We start from the raw sequence: 14,774 nt of genomic DNA on the forward strand, positions 1-14,774 counted from the left end.
GATACCATGAAAGACAGAAACCACACAATGGCGATTTTAAAACTCACTAGTTTCGTGGTCGAATAATGATGTCTGGTGCGAAGTGGGTGTCTGATGCCCAGATACCTCCCCAGGGAAATGCAACACATGTGCATTATACTCGAGCTGCAAGCCAACACGTCGCAGGTAACATAAACGTTGCACCAGGCCATTCCGAGCGGCCATTCTCCTGCAACAATCGAATTAAAAAATATCGTTAGTAAATTAGCATTGGACTTTTTTTAAACGCAATATATTTTCGTACGGTGTTGACCTCGTTTTTTTGTTTATGGAATCCATTATTATCAGCGAAAAACATACTGTGTGATACGTTTAACTGTGAAGTGGTGCGCTACGGGCAAGTGGAAACGTCCATAAATATTGCGCGAACGGGTCAACCCTTACACACAAAAGTGACACTGATTATTTATGTGTATTCCGCTTAGAGCTGGTAATACAATGCACGACGTCATTATTGTAATATAATAATAATAATATACTATTGCGTTTCGGCGTTTGTTTTATTTTCGCTCGAATTTCGACTCTTTACTTTCCGCGAAACGAGCGAGACGTGTTGCAGTGAGCTGCTCGTAAAAAAAGCGACGTTATCATCGTAGGTTACTATAATACACGACGGGTATTACACGTGTTACAGCGATTTGATTGTTCCGCTCCATCTTCGCAGTTTTTCTCTCGCACCAACTCCTAGTACATGTGTGTACCTGTAAAAGCGTAGGTCCATAAAAATTTGTTTTTCCGGCCCATGTGCCACCACAGAAACACTATTTTAGCGCGGAAAAAACATAGAAATTCCGTTTGGTTTTTTTTTTTATACGCTAACATGAGTTCGTTCTGAAAGATATAAACCAATTAAAGGATACGGTATAAAGACACGCAACTAATGTTATGTTTTTACGAAATTAAGTAAAATAAAAATTATTTATACAAGAAGAATAGCAACAATACAGTCGGGACTCAGCATAGTCGTTCTGGTGAAGATTGATATCAGACAGTGATTGACATTACTATCGTAAAACGCTTCATTGTGATTGTTTATAAAGAAAGACAAAAAACAGAAAATTGAACACTTTTTTTATGGAAATTTTAGAATTCTGATGCCGATTACTAATAGATAATATTTCGTTGATGTCTTACTTTTAGTAATCGAAATGTATGTGTCATGTATTAAAATGTATAGGTTAACATTTGTCAGACATCTCAGAACATATTCGAAAATTGTAAATAAAATTATTATTTTTTAATTGAGAATTTTCTTAATTACACGGCCGATTTTACAAAGTAGAACAATAGGTGGGAAAATTTTGTTTGATATTATAGTTCACTTTAATATCTCTAATTTGATAAAAGTTGTCAGACGTTTAAACATTTTGTTGGAAAAAAAATGTTGTATTTATGAGTTTTATCATTTAGATTCTTTCTATACTTAAGTTTTTAATGGAACTTTGATAAATAGTATATCAAAAGAAATCTTATTAATTCTAGTATATAATATGAACATTTTATATAAATCTGACTCTTTTATAAAAAGTTATGACAGTCTTAAAATGTAGTAAAGAATAACTGTATTTGACATTTTTGATGGTTCCCTAGTTTTGAAATATGATACTAATAATTTTATAACTAGATTCTAATTATATTCTTTTGATGTATAGATCAATAAAATTAGTCTGGTTAGAGTTGAGAAGTTACATGAATAGTCACAAAAATGAAATACATTGTGGTAAAATCAATGGAATCGTAGTTTCGCACCAAGCAAAAAATTAGCGAAAACTACAAGAACGGTCGAAAATACATTACATACATTTAAAATTTTTGTTGTAAACAAAATTAACTGTATGATAGTACCTTAATTAAATTTTTTGATAAATGAAAACTATCTATGCATCATTTATCATAATTTATTGCTGAAGCCATTATTAATGATCATACATAACTAAATCATTATACATGTCTTTATCACCCTAAAGTTTAAATTGAACAATAAATTTGTCTCAATTGACGACTATTTTTTTTCTTTACAGATTTTATTTATAAAATGTTAATTTTCAACACTTATCTGTTGAATTCCTTCTTATACTTATTCGAAAATAACTAAGAATTGTTTTGAAAACAATTAAAATATTAATATTTTATCGTTAAATTAAAAAAATTAATTAAAAATAATTATTATGTTGGCCTTTTACTCATTAAAAGAATAAATGTTTCTTTTTATTGTGATATTCAGTTTTGACAGTTATTATTAACTTTTAACCCTTGTTTTATTTTAATTAATATTAAACAAAGGTAAATTGTACACTTGTTTGTACATTAGGCAAAACATTTAGGTTTAAATAATTATATTTACTAATATTCAATTATATGTCATTAAATATTTATCAGTAAATTAAATTTAAAAAAAATCTTATCGAAATTCAAACTTTGTTACTAAAACATGCAAAAGTTAAATCATTTTTTTTAACTAATAGTTTTTTAACAAATTAACAAAACGATAAGTTTTTCCATAAGATCCTTATTCATAATTTTAACGAGCCTTGTCGACTTGTATTAAATACAACGAAATTGTATCATGTCAAAGATGACATCTTTAACTCAAAAAAACTAAATGATAGCCTTTCCACTCTTAAATAATTTGCACTCTCAATTATGATCAAACTGTATAATAATAAAGAAGTTTAATATTTTAAATCTAAATAACAAATATGATTAAAGTTTTATAAATTGGTTAATATTCATTCACAAAATATATTGATTTTATAATATTTGAGATTATTAAAAACGTTATGAAATAAAAAATAGGATATTAAAAAACATTGTTTGCAGAGTTTCATATCAACTCTTTGAAAATAAATCAATGAAGTTTTATTTTCATAAAATTAAAGATAAATATTAAATAAATTCTACTTTAGTAGGCCTTTCACATCGTTAAAAATTATCTCTTAAAAATATTATACTGGAAATATAGTGAACCACGCGCTTGGGAAAGTAAAATACTCAAATTGCATACTTATAACCATTACCTTATTATTTTACATCTAACAGATGTATTTGAAAAATATATAATACATTTTATAGCTGGACCTAAAATAAGTCATTTATATGAAATTTGTTTTGTATTTATTAAATATGAGCTAAAAAACTCAAAAATTTAACAAAATACTATTTATTAATTTATCGACTAGAATGAATTATTTATATATATTCAAAAACCCATACCTACTTATTTACATTTACCCAGGATTAATGATACAATTGTAAACACTTGGAGTAAAATGTAAAATGAACTTTAAACTTTTTTGTGACTAAGAAAAAATATCATTTTTCATGTGGTTTTTTTTCAAAATGCATATTATGATATAATTAAAGAATGAAAGTTTCACTAAATTCAAATTAAAAATTATTAATACAATTTAAAATAGTTCAGAAAATAAATTTACATTTACCCAACCCAACCCTATTAAAACATATTTAATGTAGCTTTAAATAAAAGTTGAATCTCAAAATTTCAAAGACCTTTTCTAAGTTATGATCTATTTGAAGTTATTATTGACAATAGACAGTAAAAGNTCTATTTGAAGTTATTATTGACAATAGACAGTAAAAGCTAAGAAGCTTATGGGATTTTTTTTTGTGAAATAAATAATAAGTTATTTTAAAAACTGTAAGAATAAAATTGTTATATTTCTAACAGCATTAAGAAATCAAAGAATTTTTTTGTATGGTTGACTATTATTAAAATTAAATTTGTCGTTGGGTTATTTTTAAGTTTCGTTAAAAATAAATTATGATTTTATAGAAACATTTCCTTATAGATGTCATTTGTTTCACACGTGTTAAATAATTAAAAATAATATTTTATTAAATTACTTAATTTAAATGATGTTAATTACATTATTTTCCATGTTTAAGTACTGTTAATAAAGTTTATTATGAATTATGCGATTCTAATTATATAAGGGATCGTGATTAAACGATTTAATTACGATCGTTTTTACTGTAGAATACAATTGTATTAGTTTCAACATTTTAATTCGAAAATTGATAGCGTAGATATCATAATTTCCGTCATTATATTGTATATTTCTAGTAGGTCAATATAAAGTATTCCACAGTAAAAATAAAACTATTTTGATATACTAATGTTTGACCAAATATTAATAACAGAGGTCGTTTTTGTTATTCGGTTTATTTTTGGTCAAAATACTAAATATCTAAAATTTTCTTCATATGTTTATTTTAGTGTATATAATAAAGTTAAAAGGGTTTTCATTAAAATTTCGATAATCGATTTCTTGTATCCACCCTAATAGACAGTAAATTAATGTTCTGCCAGGTCCTTAAAGTAATATATTGTTTATTATTTGGGTAACTTCCACAAATCAACATAAGCTAAAACTTTTGTAGTGCATTCAATATTAAACATTATTTGACAATTACAAATACCAATTAATTTCTAAACAATGAACAAATAGTTATAATGTTCATAAAATAGCTTTCAACTAATGGTTTTCAAATTTCTAAACAGGCGGTTTTCAAGTCAAGAGAAATATGACGAAGATTATTAGCACGATTTTCACAGTTTAAAATGTTTATTAGAGAAGCAGCAGTATATTGATGAGTTGTTCTTAAGTTTCTAATTATATGTATTTTTCATGAAACTTTACAGCCACGTAATTGATTTATAGATGGTCAATTTCGGTGATAGTTATTCAAAATATTTCTTGACGTCTTCATGGGCTCATGTAATCCATAAAGTGTCTATATGAAGTGTTTGAAATAGCTATTTTAGACGATACTGAGCAGTTACAAATAATGAAATGTGTATTTTTTTTTTATATTTCGTATAATTCGCGTGTAATTTACTAGTGTAAAGCGGCCCGTGACTGATAAACTTGGGACTTGGTTCCCGGGGGGCCCGATCGAAATATAATTCGTTTTGCTTTCATCTAATACACACAAATGCCGAGAAAATTATCACTCTCCCGTGTCGATACAACGTTTGGCAGCCAATATAAATTTTTTTTCGTTCACAGGACATCAAGATAACTTCTTGTAAAAGGTCTTGTACTATGAATATTTCATGAAGTCAAAACATCAAATCGCTTGAAAATAGACCATCTTGGCGTACCCATGGTTAATGCTCATCTCCTCCTAACACCCCCACCCGGACTTCACTCGTCGCGTCGTAGATCGCAACTATCCAAACGACAACATCTTCACATTATACTTCCGGTGTCTTATTATATCGACACAAGCCAGACTCCAATCAAAGCACACTCATCTGTGATAAAGTTTCAAGGTAAACATTTTACAATTATAATTCCGATGTGCATTTTCAATTTATATAGCGAGGCGACTAACCGACATGGATGTCGTCGACGTTAATCATTACCAAGACGACAGGCCGTGACAACTGACCGGGTTCACAATTGACGTACACAAAACTTATCAAAAACGTGCACTGACTGCAAAAATCTATAGAAAAACCGTCAGCCTTTTTTTTTTCATTCGTTCATTTTGAGTATTTTTTTCGACCATTAAGTATGGTATCAATCTACAGAGTTATAGCCATCGGCTATAATGATTCTTTTAAGTCTTGAACAAATGAATTTTAAACCATGAAAAATAATTATTACATAGATACACTTTAAAAGAGATTTTCAATAAATATATATTTATTAAAGATTAATTTGAACTTTTTCTTTTGTGAGCTGACGATTGAAGTATTGAGGGTAAAAACTCTATAACTAAGCGCGATAGAGACGAACCGATGTATCTTTCGCGCTTAGAACTTGTACGATTTCGTCTGATGTAGTTGGAACACCTATACATTGGTACAATGCATTAATGTTTGTCATTTTAGAAATTATAATTTATATAGGCTACCTACCTACTAAAAAACCCATTTATGCAAACTATATTAAATTAAACAATACCTATACACCATTACAAGTTAAACCATAAACGATTCTGATGTTTTCCTGCACTTTCATTACTTGTTGCTAATAAACCGCTTATAAAATGTCATTAATTATCTTAATTCCGTTCAGATGAACCAATTTGTACTCTCGAGGGACACATAAGCCAATTATAATTTATTTCTCTAAAAGTCCTACTTGCTTTTTTCTTATTATTAACCATTACGTCAGAAAAAAGGTACGTTTTGGTGATTTCGGTCACACACTCATAAGTAAATGACCCTTTTATAATTAATTCGTAGTTCACACTCGAACAATTTTCCAGCAAACAACTATATTGTATTAAAAATAAATAATTAGATAAGTACAATATTCGAGTTAACCATAAATTTAGACGTTTTATAGAAAATAGTTTCTAGGTGTCAAAAATATATTTGTTAAAATTACTTTTCGTAAATAAAAATGTATCGAATCTTCATTATTTTACTAATTTTAATTTCAAAAGTAATATAAAGTTTTGATAAAACTTTAAATCTATCCAAGTTTAATAGTATAAAATAATCGAATTCTCTCCTTCTCCGTGTAAAACATTATAGATGTTTTGTAATTTGTGAAAAAACTTTACGGTAATTCATCTTGAAGATATGATCATTAGGTTTCTATAATACCTGAATTAAAAAATATAACTTAACAATTTTTTTTTTAAATCTGGAGTAAAATTAATAATAATCAGATTTTATTCATAATTTTTAAAAAATACTCAACTGAAACGGTTATTTCAAATACTTAGTTTATAAGAGATAACGTAATATAAAGTAATATGTATAAGGTCTCACTAGTATTACAACGATGAAATTTTAAATACTACTTAGTCTAAAAACTATATCATTTTTTTTCATTAAATGAGTTATCACGCACAAATTACAAATGAATAAATGAGTTGATATATTTTTTATCTAGAAACCTGTAATGATTACAAAGTAATTTTTTTCTTGATATTTTTATTAGAATAACTACTTTGAAATCATGTTTCATTTCTTTGTAGTGAATTATTTCAAAATCATTTTTATTTGAACTTTTACATGCAATATTTTTTTTATTATGGAAAAACACTTTTAATAATAATAGACAAATGTTCTCTTTTTTTTTTCATTATTTCGTTAAAGGTTTTAATTTTTAAGCTTAAATATCAGATAAAAAATTAACAAATTGTACATTTTACTATTATATATTATTTCAAAACTTTCAGTCAATATTACATTTGTAGTTTATTCAAATAAGTGTTTCTAAGAATTTTACGTAAATTTGTAAACTTTTTTTACAATTTTCTGTATATTTTTAAATATAAGAAGCATATTTTGTTTGTTTTTTTACTCGCTTTGTTTAAATTTTCTTAACTTCTGATTTAAATAATCTTCTGCATTTAAATTATTCCTAAGATTTTCTTTACCTCTTGTATACTTATATTCATTGCTGTTCTTACAGCTTTATAGTTCATTTTATCATAATAGGCCATACCAACTTGATCAATGATCTATTGTATTTAAATAATGAAACATTCTCTGATACTGTAGTTCGTTATTCTATCTAACCAAATCACTTCGATTCAATTAAACCTTATCGTTTTATTTAAACTCAAGTTATAGGAATAATCTTAGTTAAATATATCTACATATATAAAATTATTAAAAATAAAATTTTGAACAAAATTATACCTTGTTTAAAAATTTTTAATTTTAATTTTAAATATAAATAAAAAACTTAGTTTCATAAGTTATAAAAAAGAAATCAATTTGTATTGTTAATTCTGAGAAGCCTTAAAAATATACGGCAATAAATAGTTGAAATTTAATCGTGTTATCAAAATTTTAAATAAACAAAAGCAATAGTTGAAAAAACAGTTTATCTAAGTGTTTGATGGTACGTCGTGTCCTCGTTAATGTTTAAACAACAAAACTAGATTTAATTCAAAGGACTTCTGAGAAGGGTCAGCCAGCTACGAAATTACCTTACCAAGTAATAACGTCCTGTAAATATATTTATAAATGCTGCTTATAATATATTAAATGAAAATCCAATTAATCTTCATCTAGTAGGCTTTCCCGACCAGGTGTTGACAAGCAGCTTTCTCTATTGTTCGTGTAGTAATAAAATTATTTAATCCTTCTATAATTTTACGCAGTCTAATACATTTTAAACACTAGCAAAACATTACTAAAAGGTTTTGTTTTTAAAAACCAAGTTCAACAGTTATTTCAAATTTAGTGTATAGTTCCTGCCAACCAAAATAACGTGACTGTATATAAGTTGACTCTTAAATAAATCAAAATATTCGAATAAACTATACAGATAACTAATTTTGGAATAATTTTTCAATGATTTGTCACTTTACATTCTTCGCCAATAATCAAAGTGCTACCGAAAGCAAATGACATGTTAAAATAAACAGTGACACACTACGGTCAATTGATTTCTACGAAAATAATTTTAACTATTATATGTTTCTTTGAAATAGTGAAATACGAATACTTTGACTAGTCTAGTTAATTTTAGTTACTCCGTTCTTATAACGTGCTTTTTATTTTACAAGAACAAAACCTAAAGCAAGTTTCTCGTATAATAAAATATGTTTATTTATTTATTTATTACTATATATGCATACTTTGAAAAATGCAATTCTCCGGCAAAAAATAATAAGGCCCAATTATATGCTTCAAAATTATTGTATTTATAGTCCTCCTGGTTTCAATGTAAAAAGTCTTTTCGCATAGTTTCCTGGAAGGATAAAATGACACTCTTTCATTTAGTTTACAGTGTTGGCTAAAAATAAATTTACACTCAAAGTTTTCACAGCTGAACTATGTACGGTATTACCAAACGAATACACTCGAAGTCGTTTTGGGGTAGGAATTATATAAATGCATTGAATTATTTGTCCCTGTGGGATACAAAATTGAAACGCAAGTATGAAACAATATATAAGTAAAAAATTATTTTGCATTAGTTCGTTAAATAAATGCTATTTTTAAATTTCGAATTTTCCTTATCCTCTTGTAAAACACAACATCGACCTCGTTGATTTTATTCTCCTTAAGCCAACATCTTATCATGACACCGTTCACAGGACGATTTAACAAATTTTCGTCAGTCGTGTTTATTATTGCTGAGGATTCACTATGACTAGGTCATAAATATAACTGAAAAATGGTGAAATATACCCAACTGGTAGTGACATATCAATTTCGTGTGACTTTCAATAGCGTTGTCGTCAACGAATTGTAATTATGTGGTATTTGTGTAGAATGATTACAATGGAATCGAAAAAAAAATCAATTCCTTTACGCCTATTGTTATTATACAGAATGTAAATCTTTTGAACCATAATAACACATTTTTGAACATCCTAGAGGATGTAAAATAAGGCCCCGTTTTTTTAATCGCCAAAATTGATTTTGAAATTACCTCATCCCGATTTTGAAAATGAAAAAATCGGATGCCTATTACATACCCCCTCAGGATACCCACTCATATATTACTATATTTCAAATGATTTAGACCCTGTAGTTCAAACCCAAGTAATTGAATGTACACAAAAACAATCATTGATGTTTAATTAAGATATTATGATTCATTGCTGTCCACAAATCAAATCAAAAGTTTTTTTCAGCGCCAAAATATCGACAACTAAAACTTTTGAGATTTTAGAAGCCATTAAAACAAATAATTCAATAAAACTATACGAACACTGTGAAACAGTAAAAAGTACTTCTAATAGGTGAACTTTTTATTGTTTTAAACATCATAAATGTATGCAAGTACATTAAAAGAAAATAACATATCATTTGCAATGCAGATAAGATAATTTATTTAGTTTTACTCGTAAGAACAATTTGATAATATATTAGATTACACTCTAAAAAAATGAATTCTCCTATGAATAAATTTTACATTTTTTGTCGGCATTTTTTTCCCCATCACATTGTTTAAACATTCATAGTGTGCTAACGTAAAACAAAGCCAACACTTATTGTGCTATACGTTAGTTATTAAGTCTCAAAAACAGTAATTGAATGACTGTATTTATAACATTGTCAAACATGAAGTGCAAAAGAAAATTAAAAAGAAATGCAGTAAATCTAAATAAAAACGTGTTTATTTAGATTCAAAAAATGTCCATTGTTCGATAAAAACAAATGAACATGTTGTTTGTGCACTCCATTAGCACATTTACACGTAATCTACGCCATGTAAAAATAATTAATAATTTTTAACACGGAGAGGACCAAGTATGTTGCATTGTATTTTTTTTTCTTCCTCGACTACCCTTATTCGTATATTCCTGTTGTTCCGGTAACAACGTTATAATGTACAGTAACACCATATACTGTATAGTCCATACAGTCATATTAAAATCCGGAAAGATGATAATGTGAAAATAAACCAAATGCTGCACAGGGTCGACAGTGGCAATCGGCTTACATGAATCCTACTGTCCCGCGGGTCTCGGGCCCTTTCTAAACGACAGATAGGTAAAATGTTGTCCAATAATGTGTACCGTAGAAAGGAGAAGATTAATCAACTCGGAAGAACCGAGGGCAGTTTTTGTTGAGTAGTAGCCAACTCGTACCGTTTATAACGGCGTCGAATTTAGGAGGGTTAACCGCAATCTTTATAGTGTGCTATTATAAACATCCGGTGGTCCCCCGGGGACAGACTGACAGAAAGCATAACGGTCCCCCTCGAGCACGTTTACGATGCCATTCATAAGAGATTATTATTGTAATTCCTGTAAAAAGTATTGCTGCGTTCAATACAACCACCTTCATCTAAAAAACGCTAAAAGTAATCATAAAATTAATCGTTTTCTTTGTTACATTCAAGTCAGACTTACCAACGAGTAGTGTTTGAAAAAATACTTTTTAAGCTTAAAAAGTATCTCGTGTTGTATTAAAATAATCTTGTCTATTCATTAGTGTTTGATCGATACAAATTATCTAAAGAAATTATTTTCTTATGACTTAATGAGAAAATTGATTACTTAATTCTTTGAAATTCTTCGTTTTTAAGATAAAAAATGTTTGTTTGGTTTTAAAAGATTTTTCTTTGACTACTTCGGACAGAAAAAATATATGTTACATTATATTGTTTATTGAATAAATTACTTTATAATTTACATAATATTAATAAATTATAATTATTTATTCATTTCAACATATAGTATAAATCATAAAAAAATAATAAAGAAAACTTTTTCAATTCTAAATTAAAAATATCGTGGAGGTATTAAATGGAACAAAAAAATATTTTTGAAACGCGTTCATATAGTAGTAAAACGGTACTGTTGTTATATTACAAAAAGGAATTTTAATAAAATATTATTTTAGAGGGAAATACTAAATAAAATTTGATATCAACTATTTCACAGAGGTAAATTAAGTAATATTCCATCAACATAATGTCACAATGACAAAATACAGACAAAATCTTTTAATATATAGAAACTAATTACAAAAAAATATTAACCCTTGATGTTTACTAATCTTAAAACTCTAGGTATATGTTGTACATATATGAGACTATCTATAAGGTTATAGACATTGCAAGAAAGTGATTGATGAAGCAAAGGTATAGGATTCTTATAACCACACACACACACACATATATGCCGCCATAATAAATTTTCAAATGACAATAATACTAAAGCTTACATAAACCCTATTACTAATCTTTTGTAAGAATTCCCATCCAAATGAGATTTGCTCCATCCAAATACTTTTTTTTTATTTAGCCAAACTAAAATGATGATTCTTTAAGCGCATGTGTATAAGAGATCATATATTGTCAGTATAAATTAATATTCTCGAAAAAGATTTGACGTAATATTAATATTTAAACTATCGTCAAAGTTGATCGGCAAAGTACAATAGGATTATTGATAAAGTTATGTTACTGTATATAGTTGGATGTCATGTGAGAAGCTAGTGAAGTGCAACTCAAACAATATCGTTATACATTGACAAAATATTTAAGTTGCACATTAATTAAATCATTAATTATAGAATTTTCGATTTAACAATATTTAAATGGTTTCAAGGATATAGGATATATTTTATTATATAGGCCCCAACATTTTTTTTGACAAAAGAATAACGACCGAAAAAATTAATCACCAAAAAATAATCCAGAATTCCGAGAGTCTAAGCTCCTGGTACAGTAGACTATTTACTGTAAACTCTCCTTTTTTGGAACTCTGTTATTATATTATAACATCATCATCGCAACAAGTATACATTTCAATCTCGTCTCAATCTGTGTTTATTAAATTACTTAAGTTCAATTAGTCATGCTTAAAAATTAGTTGAAAAAAGTGTTACCGTAAAATCCGGGGATAGCTCCAAGCGGCATAACAAGAAGACATACCAACAGATCAGCAATGGCCAACGACAGAAGAAAGTAGTTAGTAACATTTTGTAATTGTCGGTCCAAGCAAATGGCCAAGCACACGAGAATGTTTCCCACGCCACCGGACGCTATGAAGACAATCACGAATAAATATTTCCAATTGTACCATCTTTGAAACGTGGGCGTTCTTGGCCAAAGTTCGGAACGCATTGAACAGGTAGCTTCGTTGTCTCGTTCGCCATTACACTTGATGGTCACCAAATCGCCTCTGCTGGTTTCAGGTAATAACACTGGCACGATTGGCTGTCGATCAAAATGAGCCGACATCTGCGCCGGCAAATACAGGCTGACGTTGACGGGCACTGACGCAATGTCGATGCAATCGAGTGATCCATCTGTCCGATTACTTACACGGCAGTCTAACGGCCAAGTGCCACCACAATCCAATTTATCGATAGGTGAGCCGGTTAACAGTAAGCCGCTGGACTCGGTGAACGCGGTAATAGACGAGCCGTTTATGTGACCGTCGTTGTCGTATACCGAGTATACGAGTCGACAGATGACCTGCGCCAACCACACCTTGACAGCTCCATCATCACGATTACTACCCATCACATTTTTTATTTATTCAACTGGGTTGACTTAACCTGTAAAAATAATTTAATAAAGCTCTAGGATAATTATGATAGATAACCGAACATCAAAGCGACCGTCGAAGAATCGCCTATGATAATTTTTTATATGTTTACACGTACTATCGGCGGACATCCATATATTGAAAATAGGTCGAGAAGTGTTAGGTGAACGCGCGAAAATCACGAGATAAAATCTTATTAGGTAATGGTTTAGCAGTTCTTAAACATTCAAGCTGATTCCAAGTTAATAATTTATCAAAAACACGCGAAACGCACGTGCGGTGAAAATATTTCATTTGTCCAAACATCAGTATTGTTTATGAAAAGCATTGGCCAATAGAAACTTTTAAGCGGCCTTGCCCGGTGGTACCCTAAGTACATTTATCATTTTTTCAACAGTCCTCGGCACACGTGGTTATTTACACACGACCCNACACGTGGTCATTTACACACGACCTGTGAGTGGGTCACCCTTTGTCAGCAATACGTTACGGAAACGATAACGATTCAATATATCCCCCGAACGAAGCCTTGGCCTCCGTTTGGGTTACACCAAGTCACGGCCGTTACTCATTTACACTCTCCTAATGTGTGTACAGGATTTTCGTTTGGTATTTCGAGTTTACAGCTGCCTATTTAATAACATAATGAAATTATTAGAAAAGCTTAAATTTTGCGTGGTACTGGTAATTGCTTTTGAAATATGAGCTGAAAACTAACACCAGTGCACAAATTACTCGTTTTCAGCAATTTCTTCAACTATTCAAATCTGTATTATTATTTGTCACCCGCATATTATACGTATTATATAAAAGTAATTAAGGCAAGCCGTCGTCTCCAAAATATCCTACGAAAACGCTACTAATGATACCGAGCAGTGTTCCATGTGAATTAGTATATACGTACTAATTTTCATTTCTTTAACTGATTTCGCCTTTAGTTTTTTCAATTGCACTAATTCTTACCAAAGAATGCCAAATATCAAAAATCATCTCAAAGGGTCGCCAGAATAATACGACAGAATTTTAACCGATGTTGTCTCTCAATAATTACGTTTTATTATATTTGTTCACTTTTGTTTCGAGCGAAGCTGTCACGTCTCACGTTAATACCGACGTCATGACGTGTAAATCGCATTTCCGGACCGTTCACACTAAATCGTACACAGTCTACACAAAACAAAATAAATAAAAATTTGAATTTTCCAATGGTAAAATGCGAAACATTATACAGTCGAAAAGTTTTCTTATGTTAATATAAGACAAAAGCTCTGCCAAAATCATGAAAAAATATCCAACGCTATATGTGCATGTACACATTTTGCCAACAACGAGGGAAACTAAATTATTAGCGCATACAAAATTCGTTTTTCTCTTTACCCGAATAATTTACTTGTCCTACAATTCGGTCGTGCGTTGAAAAAATCACAACTCTAGAAATAGACCATTATTAGAGCATCAAAATTGTTCATCATAGAAGAAAGGTGTTCACCTTATGGTTTTGCACATACAGTAAACTACCGTCGACAAATTGAAATTAAAACTCTCACCCGCCCCCAAACTGCACGATGGCGACGTTGATTTACAGTGTAATTATAAACTAATAATTCAGATATAACGGTAATAAATTCATTAACTGGAAGAAAGTAATAAATTAAAATTTAGCTCACTGTGCGCCCTGTCAGTTTCGCCCCGGCAGCGGATGCTCCCTAATTGTTTAAAAGGCCAACGATATATTAATTGTGTATACATAACAAAAACATGCCAACATTTTACAAAACCGC

At 29.4% G+C, this 14,774-nt stretch overlaps 1 protein-coding gene across 1 annotated transcript in view; it reads right to left on the reverse strand.

Annotated features, from left to right (window-relative positions):
* Nucleotides 1–12,997, reverse strand: part of LOC126903721 (alpha-2 adrenergic receptor-like) — a 13,210-nt gene extending 213 nt beyond the window's left edge. The window contains exons 1-2 of the mRNA XM_050682138.1: nt 12,329–12,997; nt 6–208 (exon numbers count right to left, since the gene is read on the reverse strand). Coding sequence (XP_050538095.1) covers nt 6–208; nt 12,329–12,968 — 843 coding nt within the window. The 5' untranslated portion in view covers nt 12,969–12,997. The remainder of the gene's footprint in view (nt 1–5; nt 209–12,328) is intronic.
* Nucleotides 12,998–14,774: the final 1,777 nt, after the last annotated feature.

This window comes from Daktulosphaira vitifoliae, unplaced genomic scaffold (genome assembly GCF_025091365.1).
Source record: "Daktulosphaira vitifoliae isolate Bord-2020 unplaced genomic scaffold, ASM2509136v1 Scaffold_4, whole genome shotgun sequence".
Lineage (NCBI taxonomy): Eukaryota > Metazoa > Arthropoda > Insecta > Hemiptera > Phylloxeridae > Daktulosphaira > Daktulosphaira vitifoliae.